The sequence below is a fragment of the Crocuta crocuta genome, unplaced genomic scaffold (assembly GCF_008692635.1).
Source record: "Crocuta crocuta isolate KB4526 unplaced genomic scaffold, BGI_CrCroc_1.0 scaffold62, whole genome shotgun sequence".
NCBI lineage: Eukaryota > Metazoa > Chordata > Mammalia > Carnivora > Hyaenidae > Crocuta > Crocuta crocuta.
The window spans coordinates 6,526,733-6,547,040 of record NW_027529173.1 but is presented as its reverse complement, the minus strand read 5'-3'; the positions used below and the strand labels follow the sequence as shown (position 1 = coordinate 6,547,040).

The window sequence follows — 20,308 nt, the reverse complement described above, 5'->3', positions numbered from 1 at the left end:
AAAGGACTTCCATACTGCACAGATGGCATTCCTCATACCAGACAAGCAACGATGTATGTTTGGAACCTGGCCAAAGTGTCTGCAAAAATTGTGAGAATTTCAAGACTGACATCTGAGCAAAAGGAAAAATTTCCCTTTTCTCTCAAACATAAATGAACATCTGTTAAAGACTATTCTCCTTAACTTTTCTTTCTATTTAGTCTCATCTGACTTGATATATTTTTAGTGGAATTTCAAAGGCTGTAACAAAACTTTTGTTTTATCTTGTGACACCCATATAATGGCCATTAAAAAAATGTTTGAGCTGCATTTTACAACCTATTTAGATTCACAACTATTTCTTTGAATAGATAATGTCATTTTATTCATGAATTAATTCAACAAATATTCATTGATTACTACAATATGTTAAGAGCATAATCAGTGTTCATAATTGTGCAAATTATGCATTGCACATCTCCAGGGGATGACATTCACATCAAAATTACTATATAGTTTTACAATGATCATTATCATCACCAGGTGTTGCATTCTAATATTTTGAGGCAGAAGTGACCTTTTCTAATTCATAAAAATCCAAATTATAAGCTGGTGGTGGGGCTTCCAGAGATTGTTTAAGATGCTGGAGACATGGCAATGAACACAGCAATGTTCTTGTTCTCATGAAGGCTAAAATCACTAAGGGGAGGAACTAAACAGAAGACACTTATCTAAAGCTGGCAGGAAAAACAATATTACTTAAAGGAGTAGAATGTGGTGGCATTTTATTTAAGAAGATCAAGGATTGCCTATGAGGAAGTAGAGACCAAAAAGGGATGATGGAATAAGTCCAAGATATATGTGATGGAAAAGCATTCCAGGCAAGGAACTAGGGAATGCAAGACTGAAATGAAGGAGCACTCAGCGTAGTCAAGGGTAGGCAGGAAGCAAGAATGACTGAAGCTGAAGGCCATGCAGAGGAAGTGTTGGCAGACAAGATGAGTCACCAGTTGGTGGCCAAATGTGACTACCTCGAGGCCCAGGTAAAGATTTTAGTTTTTATTCTAAGTCCCTGGAGGGTTTTGTGTAAAAGGGGGACATGATCTGATTTGCTTTTTTAAAAATGTCTACAAGTGTTTCATTATGGACTACAGCTTTCACTTTAAATTTTATATTTGCAAAGTCACCATGAACCACTTATTAATCTGATTTACATTTTAAAGGAATGACTGCGGCTGCAGTGTGGAGAAGTGATTACAGCAGAAGAATAGAAACAAGGAGGACAGCTATTTTCAAGAGTCAGGTTTCCCTACATGGTGTAAGTGGCTTCGATCCAAGACCAATTCTTCTGTCCTCCTGCCCAGGGAGCCACCTAAAATCTCAAATGCTGTTTGATAAAGAGTCACTGTTTCATATGGCTTCATTCATGACATTATTATTATTTTAATTGCAGATGAACTTTCTTTAACTTTGAACATGTTAATCAAAATTATTTTGAACATCTTTAAAAGTCACTTTAAAATTATCTTTTATAATTGGATTAGTGATTACCAAGAATGACAGAAAACAACAGGTGTACTCAAATTTCTAAAAGAATAACTTACAGGAAAGTTTCTGTATAATCTAGTAAATTCCGAGTGAATAGTCTAACAAACTTCTAAAATATATGTATTTTCAAAGACAGCAATAAAATGGTAACTAGTGATCAAAACAAATTTCCAAATATGGAGTTTAAATGATCAGAATCATTATTGGTTTTGCCACAGTATCTTGAAAATCTGTTGCCAGAAATAAAATGATAGTTGAAAATACAGAGAGTGTGGTCATAAATGTAGCCAGCCCTTAAGTGCTTCGTCTTTTTAAGATGCTCCAACTGTAGCTTTACCTGACCCATTTTTAAAATACTCTTATGGGGACACCTCGGTGGCTCAGTCAGGATAAGCATCAGACCTCAGCTCAGTCATGATCTCCTAGCTTGTGAGTTCAAGCCTCATGTCTGGCCCTGTGCTGGCAGCTCAGAGCCTAGAGCCTGCTTCAATTCTATGCCTCCTCTCTCTGCCCCTCTCCCTGCTCTTAGTCTGTCTTATTTCTCTCAAATAGAAATTAAAAAAAAAAAAAAATTAAAGCCTTGTAAATAATTTACAGGGATTAGTAGTTTGATTTTAAAAAAATAATGTAGGTGTGACATTTCATCAAAAAAACTGGGCAAGTAGTGATATATTTTCAAAATTAACATTTGTACTAAATTTTTAAAAAATCAGCATTTGTACTAAATATAAAAAACAATAATATTTAATGTTTTCAACTAGCTATATCACCTACACATATGAAGAAATACAATGTATGTTCAAATAATTTTAGGGTAATGTAATTATTCCTAAATCATGTGATTTCTTTTTCATTTAAATCAAAAACATTTTATAGTGGCTCATTTAGTTCATAAAGGGCAGAAATATACAGTACAGCCCAAGCTTGATATTACTATATATTCAAATCACTGTATCACTCCTTATATGAAGTGGATGTGATAATAATTTTTATTTGCCAATACATTGTGCTTTGGAAATTTTTTCTGGAAACCATCTTTAATCAAAGTAAATAATATTAAATGGGGGTTTACTGAGCTGATTGAATATAGTATTATGCAGTAAAAAAAGTTGGGATGGCTGGGGTGTGGGCCCTGGGTGGCTCAGTCAATTTAGTGTCTGATTCTTGATTTTGGTTCAGGTCATGACATGGAGCCCTAAGTGGGGTTCTGGTGCTAAACTAGGCTCTGTGGAACCTTCTTAGGATTAGTTCTCTGGCCCTACCCCTCTCAAGCACGTGTATACATGTCTCTCTCTCCCTCAAAATAAATAAATAAGTTTTAAAAACAATTTTTTTCTTGATTGTTTCCTTGACTGTGGTTTCAAGCTGGATTTGAATAAAACTTAGCTATTAAAGAGGAAAAAAATATAAAAGAAAACATCTTTACCCCTTGAAATGTACCCTTAAAATATTTAGTCATTTTAAATGTCAAGATGAGAATATTATAAAAAATATATAATAAAAGAGAATCACTTAAAGAAAAGCCACATTTAAATCTCCAAATACATTTTTGATAGGTTTTCAGAGTTTGCTGGAGCAATGTTTTTCCTTCTTTCTTTTTTTTTTTTTTCCTGGACCTGTTTTATTCCTTTGTCTACTACCTCTAGCATTATTTTGCAAGAACTGAAACCAGAAATATGAAGGTACCCATGGAGAAGGACTGTTCTTCAATATTCTTCTCAACTTTAGGTAGGGAATATGAAAACATAACAACAAAAAAACACACTGTTAAAACACTTTTTTCTTTTTTTGCAAATCAATGCTTCAGATTCTTAATGTGCTAAAGATTTGGAACATTTAGAATATCAAACTAAATGTTAAGTTCTAAGTAGCCATGAACTCATTTTTATAAATAGATTGCATTTTGCTGGAAAAAAAAAAGGTGTCAAGAAAATATAATTAGTGTATACCCCAAATGGTTCAACGAACTATACCAATTAAGTCTTTGTGTTCGATAGTTTAAACACTGCATCGTAATTTAAATATCATTCCCTTCAAATATTAAGTGAATTATCTTAATGACATTTTATTAGAAAATAGGTTATGGAGTAAATGACTTATCTTAAAAATCACCAGCCTAAGTATATTTAGAAATTAAGGTCAAACATACTACAGTAAACATTTCTAATCACTAACTTGATACTCCACTGTCTTGTTACTGATTTTATTATAGTTCCATAGTTTCCTCTAAACATCCCTAAGAAGAAAATTAGCATTGACCATTACAATTATGCTAGTAATTTTTTAAAGGTTATTGGAAACCAGCAAAACTAAAAACATAAGGGGAGGGGCCAAGATGGCTGAAGAGCATATAAGTTATTTTTTGCATCTCTTGTTTCTGAAAAGCAGCCAGAGCAATACTAAACCAACTTGCACGCTTAGAAATCTGATTTGAGGATTTGCACAACAGCCTGCACAACCCAAACCACAGAACTCAGCAGGTAGGCGGCGCAAAGAGGTGAATAAGGGGAGAGAGAATCTGCAGAGGGCGGGGAGCTGCTTTTGCTTGCAGAGAGGACGGAGACGGGGTAGGGAGAGTATGGGAAAAGCACCTCCCACCAAAAACAGAAGGAAAAAAAAAAAGAGAAGTGGCAATAGCCACAAAGGAATGAACAAAAAAAGGAGAAAAGAAAAGAAAGGATTTAAATTCCATTAAGACGCAATAAACAAGGGAGCATAGAGTCTGAAACTCTGCAGCTGGATACCTGGTGGTGCTCTGGTGGGAACGGCGAATCCCCAGGAGCAGAGCGCGACGTCCACGGGGGTCTTGGGGCCACACGGGTGAGGTGGATACCCTGCTGTGTGGCCTCCCACAGCAAAGGTCCCAGTGGACCCCAGAGAACAGCCACATTCGCAGGTACTGGAACAAGGCCATTAAGGGTGAAGACTGGTGCCAAATGTGTGTTGCGCTTTACCAGAATCCCTGAAATGCTGCTGCTACAGGTTCGCGCAAACTTTTTCTGGGGCAGGCTGGCACCTGGCCGCAGTCTGAGCATCGGCAGCAGCACAATCAGTCTCGCGAACGTTCCCGGAGGCAGGCCGGCACCTAGCCTTTTCTCTGTGAGACCTTTCCCCAGAGGGTCTGAGCGGGTCAAAGCCGCAGTCGGTCAGAAATGATGGGCTGGGAAACACACCCCCATTTGAGATAAAACTCAGGAGGGAGGTGCGCTGGCCAGCCCGATGGCTTGGTCACTGACAGTGTAGGGCGGGGAGTAGATGGAGGCCAGAGACAAAGGAGGAGAGCTTGATGGCTGGTCCTCGGTGAGAGCACAGAATTCTGACACTAGGAACCGTGTAGCTGGGTGACGCCATTTTCATCCCTCCTGCGCATGCGATTGGGCCTACACACGCCACAACAAATCACCCCAGTAAGCTAAGCAGCGCCATCTAGTGGAGAACGGAGACCTTACACTCAGACCCGCCCAATAGGGCCAACCACACTTCTGAGGAACACAAATCTCCCTGTTGGCTTAATTTATGGACTATAAAGTGCTTCATAGTTTGACTTCTAGGGGAAACTGGATGTATTTCAATCATATTTCAGTCTGTTCATTGGTCCATCTATTCAATTTTTTTCCTTTCTTATTCTTGAATACAGAATGAGGAAAAATTAATTTTTATTTTCCACTTTTATAAAAAATATTTTTCTTTACTTTTTTATCATATTTTTTGCTTTTTGTAAACTTTAAAATTCTATTTTACTTTCATCATTTCATTGTATTCTATTTTATTGTATTCATTTTTAAATTTTCAAACGTTTCCTTTTTTCCTCTTTTTTTTTCTTTTATTTTCTATCCTTTCTTTCTCTATTCTAACAAGCTTCTTTCAACAACCAGACCAAAAAGGCCTAGGTTCTAGCATTCTTTATTTGATTTTTTGGTGTTGTTTTAAATTTTTAAATATTCTTTTTTTTTTACTTTATTAATTTCTTTAACATGATGAAACAAAGGAATTCACCCCAAAAGATAGAACAGGAAGAAGTGACAGCCAGGGTCTTAATCAACACAGATACAAGCAAGATGTCTGAACCAGAATTTAGAATCACGATAATAAAAATACTAGCTGGAGTTGAAAATAGCATAGAATCCCTTTCTGTGGAGATAAAAGAAGTCCTAGTCAGGATGAAGCTAAAAAGGCTATAACTCAAATAGATGCCACAGTGGCAAGGATGGATGAAATAGTATACCAAATCAGTGATACAGAGGACAAACTTATGAAGAATAATAAAGCAGAAAAAAAGAGGTAGACTAAGGCAAAAGAGCATGACATAAGAATTAGAGAACTCAGTGATTCATTAAAGAGGAATAGCATCAAGAAACATAGGGGTCTCAGATGAAGAGAGAGAAAAAGGGATAGTTTTTTGTGAGCAAATCATGGCGGAAAATATTCCTATCCTGGTACAAGACACAGACATCAAAATCCGGGAAGCATAGAGAACTCCTATTGGATTCAACCCAAACCGACATCAACAAGGTATATGATAGTCAAATTCACAAAATACGCAGTCAAATACAGAATCATGAAAGCAGCAAGGGAAAAAAAGTACTTAACCTACAAGGGAAGACAGATCAGGTTTGCAGCATACCTGGCCACAGAAACTTGGCAGGCCAGAAAGGAGCGGCAGGATATAATCAATGTGCTGAATTGGAAAAATATGCAGCCAAGAATTCTTTATCCAGCAAGGCTGTCATTCAAAATAGACGGAGAGATAAAAGGTTTCCCAGACAAACAAAAACTAAAGGAATTCATGACTACTAAGCCAGCCCTGCAAGAAATTTTAAGGGGGACTCTTTTAGGGGAGAAAAGACAAACAAATAAGCAAACAAAACCAAAAAGACCAAAAGCAACAAAGACTAGAAAAGTCCAGAGAACACCACCAGAAACCCCAACGCTACAGGCAATATAATGGCAATAAATTCATATCTTTCAGTATTCATTCTAAGTGCTCACTTTAAACATAAATGGACTAAATGCTCCAATCAAAAGACAAAAGTTCACAGAATGGATAAGAAACAAAATCCATCTATATGCTGTTTACAAGACACCCGTTTTAGGCCTAAAGACGCCTTCAGATTGAAAGTAAGGGGATGGAGAACCACCTATCAAACTAATGGTTGCCAAAAGAAAGGCAGAGTAGCCATACTTATATTAGACAATCTAGGTTAAAAAAAAAAAAAAAGACTGTAACAAGAGATGAAGAAGGGCATTATATCATAATTAAGAGGTCTGTCCACCATAAATATCTAACAATTGTAAATAAATAATGAGTTAATCACAAACATAAAGAAACTCATTGATAGTAACACCAAAATAGCAGGGGATTTCAACACCTTACTTATAGCAATGGACAGATCATCTAAAACAGAAAATCAACAAGGAAACAATGGCTGTGATGACACACTGGGCCGGGGACTTAACAGATATATTCAGTACATTTCGTCCTAAAGCACCAGAATACACATTCTTCTCAAGTGCACATGGAACATTCTCCAGAATAGATCACACACTGGGACGCAAATCAGCCCTCAACAAGTACAAAAAGATCGAGATCATACCATGCATATTTTCAGACCACAGCATTATGAAACTCAAAATCAACCACAAGAAAAAATTTGGAAAGATAAATACTTTCCAAAGAAAAAAGAAAGAATGAATGGCCTAACCATGAAGTTAAAGAGGAAATTTAAAAATACATGGAAGCTAATGAAAATGGTAACACCACAGACCAAAACCTCTGGGATGCAGCAAATACAGTCATAAGAGGGAGGTATATAGCAATCTGGCCTTCCTAAAGAAGGAAGAAAGGTCTCAGGTACACAACCTAACCTTACACCTTAAAGAAGTGGAAACAGAAGAGCAAATAAAACCCAAAACCAGAAGACAGGAAATAATAAAGATTAGAGATCAATACCATTGTTTCAATGCTATTGAAACAGACAAACAAAATAACAGGAGTTGGCTCCTTGAAAGAATTAAGAAAAATGATAAACCCCTAGCCAGTCTGATCAAAAAGAAAAAAGGGAAGAACCCAAATAAATAAAATCAAGAACAAAATAGGAAAGATCACAACCAACACAGCAGAAATACAAACAATAATAAGATAATATTATGAGCAATTATATGCCAATAAAATGGGCAATCTGGAAGAAATAGACAAATTCCTAGAAACTTACAAACTACCACAACTGAGACAAGAAGAAATAGAAAATTTGAACAGACCAATAACCAGTAAAGAGATCTACTTAGTGATCAAAAATCTTCCAAAAAACGAGTCCAGGGCCACATAGCTTTTTATGGAAATTTTACAAAGCATTTAAAGAAGAGTTAACACCTATTCTTTTGAAGCTGTTAAAAAAAAAAAAAAAACAGAAATGGAAGGAAAACTTCCAAATTCATTCTAGGAAGCCAGCATAATCTTGATTCCAACACCGAAGACCCACTAAAATGGAGAACTACAGATCAATTTCCCTAATGAACATGGATGCAAAAATCCTCAACAAGATACTAGCCAATGGATCCAACATTACATTAAGAGAGTTATTCACCACAACCAAGTGGGATTTATATCTGGGATGCAGGTGAAATATCTGCAAAGCAATCAATGTGATATATCACATCAATTAAAGAAAGAACAAGAACCACATAATTCTCTCAATGGATTTAGAGAAAGCATTTGACAAAATACAGCCTCCTTTCTTAAAAAAAACCTTCGAGACAATAGGGATAGAAGGATCATACCTCAATATCATAAAAGCCATATATGAAAGACCTGCCTCTAATATCCTCAATAGAAAAAAATTGAGAGTGTTCCCCCCTAAGGTAAAGAACATGACAGGGATTTCCACTCTCATCACTGTTATTCAACATAGTGTTGGAAGTCTTAGCCTCATCAGTTGGACAATACAAAGAAATAAAAGGCATCCAAATCAGCCAGAAGGAAGTCAAACTTTCACTCTTCACAGATGACATGATACTCTATATGGAAAACCCAAAAGATTCTACAAAAAAACTGCTAGAGTTGATCCATGAATTCAGCAAAGTGGCAGGATATAAAATCAATGCACAGAAATCGGTTGCATTTCTATATGCCAACAATGAAGCAACAAAAAGAGAAATCAAAGAATCAATACCATATACAATTGCACCAAAAACCATTCTAGTAACAAACCTAACCAAAGAGGTGAAAACTCTGTACACTGAAAACTATAGAAAGGTTATGAAAGAAATGGAAGAAGACATTTTTTAAAAAAAAGGAAAAATATTCCATTCTCCTGAATTGGAAGAATAATCATTGTTAAAATGTCAGTATAACCCAAACCAATCTACATACTCAATGAAATCCCTATCAAAATAACACCAGCATTCTTCACAGAGCAATAACAAACAATCCTAAAATTAGTATGGAACCAGAAAAGACCCCAGATAGCCAAAGTAATCATGAAAAAGAAAACCCAAACTGGAGGTATCACAATTCTGTACTTCAAGCTATAATACAAAGCTGTCATCATCAAGACAGTACAGTACTGGCACAAAAACAGACACTCAGATCAATGGATCAGAATAGAGAACCCAGAAATGGACTCACAAACGTATGGTAACTCACTAATCTTTGACAAAGCAAGAAAGAATATACAATTTAAAAAAGACAGTTTCTTTAGCAAATGGTTTTGGGAAAAATGGACAAGGACATGCAGAATAAACCTGAACCACTTTCTTACACCATACACAAAAATAAACTGAAAATAGATGAAAGACCTAAGCGTGAGACAGGAAGCCATCAAAATCCTAGAGGAGAAAACAGGCAACACCTCTTTGATCTTGCCTGCAGTAACTTCTTACTCAACATGTCTCCAGAGCAAGGGAAACAAAAGTAAAAATGAACTATTGGGACCTCATCAAAATAAAAACTTCTGTACAGTTAAGCAAACAATCAGCTAAACTAAAAGTTAACAGACTGAATGGGAGAAGATATTTGCAAATGACATATCAGATAAAGGGTTAGTATCCAAAATCTATAAAATACCTAACAAACTCGACATCCAAAAAACCAATAATCCAGGGAAGAAATGGGCAAAAGACATGAATAGACACTTTCCCAAAGAGGACATCCAGATGACTAACAGACATATGCAAAAATGCTCAACATCAATCATTATCAGGGAAATACATATCAAAACCACAATGAGATACCACCTCACACCTATCAGAATGACTAAAATTACTCAGGCAACAAGAGATATTGGCAAGAATGCGGAGAAAGAGGGTCTCTTTTGGACTGCTGGTGGGAATACAAACTGGTGCAGCTGCTCTGGAAACAGTATGGAGGTTCCTCAAAAAATTAAAAATAGAACTACCTCATGACTCAGCAATTGTACTACTAGGTATTTATCCAAAGGATACAGTCGTTCTGATTCAAAGGGGCACATGCACCCCAATGCTTATAGCAGCACTACTGACAATAGCCAAAGTATGGAAAGAGCCCAAATGTCCATAAACAGATGACTGGATAAAGAAGAGGTATATGTTGTGTGTGTGTGTGTGTGTGTGTGTGTGTACACAATGGAATATATATATGTGTGTGTATATATATATATGTATATATACATATATATACAATGGAATATTACTTGTCAATAAAAAGGAATGAAATCTTGCCATCTGCAACTACATGGATAGAATTTTAGGGTGTTACGCTAAGTGAAATTAGCCAGTCAGAGAAAGACATGTATCATATGACTTCACTTACATGAGGAATTTAAGATACAAAACAGATGAGCATAAGGGAAGGGAAGCAAAAATAATAGAAAAAGAGGGAAGGGAACAAAACATAAGAGACTTTAAATTATAGAAAACAAACAGAAGTTTGCTGGAGGGGTTGTGAGAGGAGGGATGGGCTAAACGGGTAAGGGGCATTAAAGAATACGCTTGTTGGGATGACTACTGGGTGTTATACATAGGGGACGAATCACTGGAATGTATTCCTGAAATCATTGCTGCAATATATGCTAAGTAATTTGGATGTAAAATTAAAAAATAAAAAGTATAAAATATTATTTTTATAATTTACTTTTTCTATCTGACCTTTAATCTCACCATATTATCTTACAAAAAGCTCACATTGAATTTTATGAGTCATTTCTACATTTATTTTATGTAATCACTCAAGAGTGTATTAAAGCTGTGGTTGGGGGTAAGTGCGTTTAGTTCTTAAGAAAAAAAAAAAAAGGAAATTGGTCTTAGGTCTCTGAAAAGGAAAATGCAGACTGACAGCCCTAGATAAATATGGGAAGTAAGCGGTGATTGGGGTTGTGTTAATAATGAGTTAAAAATTTGTGGATCAGCTTTTGGAAAAACTCTGTAGTGTTCATCCCTCTGAACCCTGCTGGAAAAATCTCTCTAACCATGATTCTATATTATATTCAGAGAAAGGTACTTTCATGCTATTATAAATTTCCACGGAGCTACAAGTTCTGAGACAGAATTACATGTAAGGGGTTTTATGTGAAAACATACCCTGGCAAGCCAAGATCCTGGTGTAGAATAAAAACAAGTAGAGTTCTTTCAGATTTTGCTATTTCTGGGGTATTTAAACCTGATAATACATGAGAATATCTTCAGAGAATTTCCTCAGAGGATTTTGATCCTAGAATGATGTTGAGGTATTATCTAGTAAACCTATTCACTGCTTTTAAGATAGAAGCATATAAAACACTCCAAAAAGATAGTAAGTTCTAGTGAAAATTAATCTAGACTGCTTGTTTACCTGTCCATGTGTGTCATTGTGCTAACGTGTTCCAGCATCTTATATGGTGATCATTTAAATCTATTATGAATAAAATGATGCCCCCTTTTGGTCATCCAGTGGTCTGTCCTGCCTGGTGATTCTTCATGGTCTCTGGAGTCAAATTTCATTACATCATTTTAGAATAGCTCTCAGCTCTCTCATAAAGTCCACAGTACAAATGTCTCACATTTCCTAACTGTCATAGCTATTCAGAATCACTTTTTCCTACTTCACTTATCATACAAAATTATATTTCTTATATCTTTCTGTTTGGTCACAACCCTTAGTTCTCTCTTTAGCTACTCCTAAGCAGTCTTTTCCTCTTATTTCTGGAAATTATTTTCCTGCCGCAGTGAATTATCCTCCGCTTTATCTCTATTGAACTCAGTTCAATTTATATCTTCCCATTTCCCCAATTTGTCAAGATGTTTTGAATTTAAATCTTAAAATCAGAAAGTCAGTCCACCCGCGTAGACATCATCAGTACAAATACACTTTGTATTCATTCAGGTGATTGATAGAAGAGTGTTTGTTTTATGCCTGGAAGATGTCAATCTGATTGGTCTTCGCCCCCAAAGTTAATTCAGAAATACTGCTAACTGCTGTGATAACATTTATTACACAAAGGGAAAAATGTAATACAAACAATCTAATATTTTAAATTTATTGAATACTTTTTATATATACCATACTAGACTAAGTAAATTGAGATTAATCAAATCTATTTTGGCAGTATCACTATTCTAAAGAAAATGAAATTAATTAAATAATAAAGTTTTGGAAATTTTTACTAACTAGTTTTCTCTATTTGTGTTTTGAATTAATTAGTGGGGAGAGGTAGCTGCTGGAGATTTCTAAGCATTTTAGGTCACAACATGGAAAAAATGAAAAACAGTATTATAAAGTTATCAGTAAAACTTAGGTATCCCATGTATGTGTAATCATGTGTGAAACAAAATACATTAAAATAATTCTTAACCTCTTACACTGGTAATGTCCATAAGAATTTGGATTAGCTTATTTAACTTATTTTCACATCAGAAAACGGATATAATGGATATTTTGATGTAGAAAGAATCATTGGATTCATATCTATTATTTGTAAGTTTCAGAATGTGTGACTGTTCCCTTTACCTCATAACAGTAAATACTACTACTTTTTCTCATTTTTTATCTTCAATTTCATAAAATACACACAAAAATCCATTTCACATATTCTTCAAATCAGAAAAATGGCTTAATATATATGTATTCTTAGATGCTCTTTGATTATTCAAAGATTAATTTTTCATAATAAATGATTTCAGAAAACAAAAAGAAACAGTAGATGATTCATTTATTATGATCATTTGTATATATGCAAGCGCAGGTGAATTTGGGACCTTCTTAAGTCTTTACTTGAAAACCTGTAAAAATTTAGAAAAGCACAGTAGGGAGACCAAAATTATTTACAAAGGATGATTTATTAAACACTTTTTTTTACAAAATACAAAGATTGTTGTTCTGCATGAATACATCATATATGAAAAAATAATGTCTTTACTGAATCTAATTTGAAAACATTCAGAATTTTATCTTCTACCAACTTGAGAAGTCAATTTTACTTTGCAACTTGTCCAATACTATCACCAATCAAGGGGAAACTTTTTTCTTGTTAATTAAATCATACAACAGCTAGCATTTTCAAGAAATAAAATCAGACAAGATCTGTCATACAAAGCTCTTTCTGCAAGTTAACTGGTTTGCCTATGATCATAATTTTTTTGTCAAGCTATAAGATAGGAAGAATTGAGGAGCTAGGTAAGTTTAATAATGTATTAGCAGCAGTTGATAGAAAATGCAACATAAGATTTGTTTTGTCTGTGGTACAAGAATATGTCCTATCAGACTCTAATGTATTTTTCTCTACTTGAACACAAGTAAGCACGTGCTGATTGTTTCTGGGATGACAAAATGCATAAACAGACAGGAAGCTGGTTCTGGTTGTCATCTTAAGTGCCTATTTTCATCAGCTAATATGAATGCATTGCTAAACTTAGTGAAGACAGGAAAATGACTTAAGGGTAATATATACAGAGTTAAAATACATTTTTTATCCACTTAAAAGTGATTTCAGGCACTGTGGCTATTCAGGATAAAATGTTTCATGGTTTATTCTCGATAGCAATTTAAGTGTCAGTGCAAGCAAAAGCAAATACCTGCCCACTGTCATACATATAACCTTGTACATCTGGAATTTTCAAAACAAGTTCATCTTCTGCATCTTCACTCTGGAGGCATCCTGAATTAAAAGGTCTCATAGTTTGCTCTTGATAGCAATTAAATTTTCAGTGCAAGCAAAAGCAAACATACCTGCTTACTGTCACTCACACGACCAACACATCTGGAACAGTCAAAGCAAGTTCACTTCCATCTTCACTGTGGAAGCATCTTTAATAAGTGGCACTTAGTGTAAACCCTCTATAGATCATGAAAAACAGACTGGAAATGCCTGAATTTAATAATAATTAAAAATCACTGTCATAGTCCTCTCTCTGTGTAAACGATGGTTTGAGTAAGGCTTGCCATCTTGACATTTCTTTCCTGAGAATGGAGCTGATCCTCTCTGTGTATCATAAGTGTGCATGCTCTGAGCTGTGGTCACTGTCGTGGCTGTCCTCATTTGCTAGAGAGTCCCCTGTTTGCTGGAGGGTGGCTGCACCAATCCCCGAGAGCTCGGAAGGAAGAAGTGTTCCCTTTTTGACATTCACCAGTTCCTTTTCTCGAGCTGCAGCTCCTTGCTGCCCTCCTTTTACTCTCTTCCATTTCATGCGCCTGTTCTGGAACCAGACTTTCACCTTAACAAAGAAAAGGAGTGAACAAAAGAAAGAAAAACAAGAAAGAAAATGAAATGGCATTTTTTTCTTCCTTTTTTTGTCACTGATGAAAAAATAGCTCCTCAAAGACTTAGACAAGGACTCTGTGAAGGAGTGAATACGAAAATAAACCAGCATTGAATTTAATCAGATCCCATACTTAATTATAGTGATTTAAACTTTCAGAAGACTCCCACAAAGTACTCTATTCCATATTTTACGACATGCAGTATCAAAAAATAGATGGGAAAGAATGCTGTCATTTTGGGTTGCTCAAGGGTATTTGGCTTATAAAGAGTTTCTATGAATATCGGCCAGTATTTTAATAATTATATTGGTGAAATATTTTTTCCTCCCAAGTCTTTTGGTTTGACATCTAGCTGTCAACTCCTGAGCCAATCTGAAACATACTCAGAGAGCTACTGGGAAGCTACATCTTGAAGGACCATTCTGTACCGTCGCAGCCCACTGCTGCATTCACAAAGCTTTATGTGACTGTACCACTTCATTGTGAGTTCATTTTATAAACTATATATGATACTTTGAACTAATATCTATATAGAACTATATATAGATATATATTTCACATCAGCATTGTAGATACAAGTTTTCCTTCTAAAATTTAATTGAATTTGCCTAATACATTTTATATATCTATATCTATCTATCTATATATATATCATAAAACAAAAACTAAAAACTAAATAAATATACATTAAATGACAATTTATTTTCAGAACCAGAATAATATTGGCATCATTTAACTTCTTGTTTTAGAGGAAATTTATGTTCCTTTCACATTGTGTTTCTCATCATTGTGTATTCTTGTTAAATGTCCCTTTACATTGTATTAATCTGTGTATTTCATTCAAAGAATGAATTTTGTGCTTATCAGCTCTAATCCTTTATATAAACAAGCAAACAAACATAAACAACAGTATTTTTCACAATGTGTGACCTGAAAAAGTACTGTGTAATTTTGCTTGTCTTTTAGGTTTATCCAAATGGAATGTTTCTAACGACAGGCTTCTTGACCTATCCACTTTGATTCAAGAGACTGCAATCATTCATTCTTTATGGTTGTATACTATTCCACTGTATGAATATACTACAGTTTATCCACTATTCTATCCATGGGCACTTCAATTCTTTTCTTTTCCTCCCCTTTTATAAATGATGATGCTATAAACATTTTTGCATTTGTGTTCTGATAACCATATGATAGAACTTCTCTGAGTATATACCCAGGGTTTACATCAATGGATCATAGGATATATGAACATTCAACTTAATGTGATAATACAAAAAAACTGGTTTCCAAAATTTCTTCAATTTACCCACTGCCACCACATATACACATAGAGTCCAGAGTGTAAAAGTTGTTACTGATCCACATCTGTATCAACATTTGGAGTTACCAATTTTTATCTAATATAATGACTATAAATGTTATCTTACCATATTTTTATTTTGCATTTGCTAATTACCAATGAGTAAAATATATTGAAAATGATGCTTAAGTCTTCTTTGTGAAATCTGTGTTTGCATTGAAGTCATCTTAATTGAGTTTTATTCTTCATAGCCTTTTAAAATATATTCTGAATGCTAATTTAATGGTTTGTGCTTACATGGCTACTACTATATTCTCCCAATTTAGTTTCTTTCCTTTCCTTAGAGTGTCTTTTAATGTTCAGAAACCCTAAAGTTTAAAATACTCAAATTTATCAATTTCTATCATTTTTATGTCTTCATTAAGAACCCTCTTTCTGCTGAGGCCATTAAGATGTTTTTCTAAGTCTTCTTCTATGATTTTAAGGTTTGCATTTCACATTGAAGTGTTCAATCCATGAAGTAATGATTCTAGTATACAGTGCAAAGATCAAAATTTACTTTATTCCATATGGATAACAAGTTGCCACAAAACCTTTTATTAAATAGTCCACTCTAGGGGCGCCTGGGTGGCTCAGTCAGTTAAGCGGCCGACTTCGGCTCCGGTCATGATCTCACAGTTCACTTCGGCTCCGGTCATGATCTCACAGATCGTGGGTTCGAGCCCCGCGTCAGGCTTTGTGCTGACAACTAGCTCAGAGCCCGGAGTCTGCTTCTGATTCTGTGTCTCCCTCTCTCTCTGACCCTCCCCTGCTCACTCTGCCTCTCTCTCTCCCAGAAATAAATAAAATTTAAAAAAAAAATTTAAAATACAGCAAAAACAAAATGACAACAAAAACTAGCTGATGGGTGTTCATGTGCTATTGTTACTTAATAACAAAACGACCAGTAGTTACCTTTCATTATATACCTATTTAAGGCTAGGCAACTCTACTATAGGTGTTGTTTATGTAATATTTCTAATAATCACAGTTTTTTCCAGATATCTTTAACTTATTCCTATTTTATAGATGAGGAAGTTGAGACTCTGAGGTTAAGTAACTTGTTTAAGATTACACAAAGGGGAAAATGTGGTGCCAGAATTTAAATATGGGGGTGGTTTGGCTTCAGACTGGTCTTTTGTTGTTGTTCCTGTTATATTTCAAACCCCTACTTTTTTAGTAGTTAGAATACAAAAGTAAAGCTTATAAAGTATGTGAACTCCATCCATATGATTACTATCATTCATGTAATTCTCCTACTCGATATAATTAGGTTTGTAAATATGACACTATTTCCTGTACTATAATTTAGGTAATTATACTACTCAATTTAATTACCTTTGCAAGCTTGACATTGCATGTTGCATTAGATCTTTTCCACATGAGTTGGGTTCTACTCCTGGCTTCACTTCTGAGTTTCTGTGTGAATTTGAGAAAATTATACTTCTCTCTGCCCCAATTTTCATATTTGTAATATTGGAATAATGAGCCTTTCAAGATTCTCCATAGGGACATTTTCTCCATGGACAATTCCAGATGGAAGAAACACATCATCATCATTGTCACCAAGAGCTGAAACATTCAGTCAAAATAATCTTGGCAGAAAATGGGAGGAATAGATTTCTTTTAACATCTACACTTATTTCCTTTTCTGGGAGAAGGAGTACAGTAATTCTATAATAACAGTATAAAACCTGTTAGTGAAATTCTAAATGAGAAAAATGTAAGAATATGGTATTGATTTTAGAGCTCATATAGGCTATTTTGTGTTGTTTTCCATGTTTCCATGTGAAATTTTGCCATTTTTTAAAAAACAGGCTGATAAAAGACTTTCATAGTATTCAATGGTAGCTATATATCCATACATAAAGACACATACATGTATATATGTGTGAAAGCATTTGATAATTATACAGTAATTATTTACTATTTTCTTTAGAGGTCAGATAACATATTTGATATCAAAACTACATGAAATTAATAACAAAACAAAAATCAGCAACAAATACATGATAGGTACATTGTATAAAAATGGAAAGGAAGAATGCAAAAGTCAGTGCATCTAGATATATTTTCAAACATACTATAAAATACTGAGGTGAAATGACATTAGAGAAAGATTTTGAGGAAAAGCCTATGTTTTTCTCTTAGCATCACAGTATTAAAAGCAAATCTACAAAAGCAATTCCAGATTATAAAAATATTTCCATTAGAATATTAATACTACAGTTTTATAAATAAATAAACCATAGTTTAATTTAGTATCACTTTATAATCCAGTTTCATGGGTCGAATTGAAAAAAATAGCTTTTGTTTTGTTTCATTTATAAGTTAGCTAAAGCATTATCATTCAAATGTCTGACCCTTTATTACATTTTTTTTTTCATGTTTATTTATTTTGAGAGCAAAGAACAAGAGCGGGGAAAAGGAGCAGGGAGAAAGAGAGAGAGCATCCCAAGCATTCTCCACGCTATCAGTCCAGAGCCCCACATGGGGCTCTAACTCATGAACTGTGAGATCATGCCCTGAGCTGAAATCACGAGTAATACGCTTAACCTACTGGGAAACCCAGGCACACCCTGACACTACATTTTTTAAAAACAAATATACTATTTATTTTCATTAAAGCTTATACATGTGTTTAATATAATGATCTGCATTTATAAACTAGACAGAGTAAAGCTAATCTCCCATTTCCTTGGTGACTTTCAAGCTCCATTTATTCATTCATTCATACACTTGATAATACTAAATGTCAGCAACAGCTACTGTGTTAGATAAAAAATGGGAGGGTTAGAGTGAGGAATGTACAAATAAATAAGACAAAGTCCCTACACATTCAGAGTCAAGAAAAAAGACATGTAAATAACAGTTTACTGGCTGTATATGAGAAAGCCTTTGGTATAAGAATTAGCTTCATATTTTACAGAATATCCTTAAATTGGGGTGCTGGGTGGCTCAGTTAGTTGAGCATCAGATTTCTGATTTTGACTCAGGTCATGATCCCAAGGTTGTGGGATCAAGCTCCGTGTCAGGCTCTATGCTGTGTGTGGAGCCTGCTTTGGATTCTCTCTCTCTCTCTCTCTCTCTCTCTCTCTCTCCCCCTCTCTCCCTCTCTCTCTCTCTCAAAATGAAATGAAATGAAATGAAGAATATCCTTAAACTGTTGTTGTTCTGGATGGTATCATTGCTAATTCACTATTAAGAGTTTCCCCCAATGTTCCATCATATAGTATAGAACTCTATCCCTAGGCTCAATGTGCCCCTCTTCTAATACTGTCACACAATTATTATAGTAAATTATTTATTTCCTCTGGGAATCTCATACTTTTGATGTTATTGGTATTGGAATATTTTGTCCCAATAACATAGAATAATGCCATAGGTTCTAGGATATTGGGTCATCAAATATTTTGCATACAATTAAAACAAATATGTCCATCTTGGAGCATGAATATAAATTCTGTGAGCTTTTATTATTTAGGGGGTCCTAAAGCCCATTTTATATACGAGATTGCCATTTTTCTGAAAAGTACTAGATAAATGAATTTTTTTCTTTACAAATATTTCCATTTTTAAGCCTTGATCTAAGGCAAGATTGCATGTATAGTGTGTATTGTTATGTCACATAGTATGATTAACAATCTGGATAAAAATAAACTCTTGGGGCACCAGGATGGCTCAGTTGATTAAGCATCTGACTCTTGATTGTGCCTCACATCATGCTGTCACAGTGGTGAGACAGAGCCCTGCAGTGGACTCTGCTGACAGCACAGAGCCTGCTTGAGATTCTCTCTCTCCCTCTCTCTCTGTCCCTTCTTGCTTATGCATGCTTTCTCTCTCACTCTCTCTAAAAATAAATAAACTTAAAAAGATAAATTCTTTATCCCAAGAATCTGAGTTATGAAAAAATACTATTATTCTTGAATTCAACTATATGGACCAAACCTTATAGACTCTTAATATCTAGTAATGCAGGTATTTTTTGAAAATATTCATATTAAATAGTAACAAATATATAATAATCTGCTGTATTATAGTAATGAATACTTAAAGTGCTCAGTTATGTGCCTTACTTTTCAGAACATTTACTTATTATGAAGAATTCTTACTTTTTATGCCTTAGTCAACAAACTATTTAGTATTCATATTGTCTGGATTATCAAACTACTATTTAAATTAACAGAAAGCATTTATTTACATCTTGACTCCTTTTACTGAATAAAGCAGCCAAGACATTTCTGCTGTGATTAATTTCTTTGAATGATGTATTTCAGAATCTAGTAATCATATTTTTGTCTTTAATAATACTGTGAGAATCACTGTTGTCACTTACTAAACATTCATTTTACCTTATTATTTAATTTATTTAGTCACTCACATTATAGCCTTCTATATAAAAGTTTACAGTACCTGTCCTTTTAGGGTTCACAATATACCATAGGAGAACACAAATGAAATACATGTCTGTAACTGCTACACAACTTCCTATGATGGCCACAGGCAAACAGATTGAGATAATGTTAAACTATATTATGCTATAACCCATATTTATATAACACCATAAATGTCTGTCTTTTGAAGAAACAATTGTAACACCAAACATCTGGATGAAAACTATTTCAGTGATATATCTAGAGGTCTCTAAACATCTGGAATTTGTAGCTTTAACATTTCAAATGTTTTCATTTGTATCTGGCCACTTGAAATACTGTAGACATCGTCTAACAAAT

At 34.6% G+C, this 20,308-nt stretch overlaps 1 protein-coding gene across 1 annotated transcript in view; it reads right to left on the bottom strand.

Annotated features, from left to right (window-relative positions):
• Positions 1-12,838: 12,838 nt before the first annotated feature.
• MEOX2 (mesenchyme homeobox 2) overlaps positions 12,839-20,308 on the bottom strand; it is a 65,073-nt gene continuing 57,603 nt past the window's right edge. Inside the window, exon 3 of the mRNA XM_077757622.1 lies at positions 12,839-14,187. Within this exon, the coding sequence (XP_077613748.1) occupies positions 13,963-14,187 (225 nt within the window). The 3' untranslated portion in view covers positions 12,839-13,962. The remainder of the gene's footprint in view (positions 14,188-20,308) is intronic.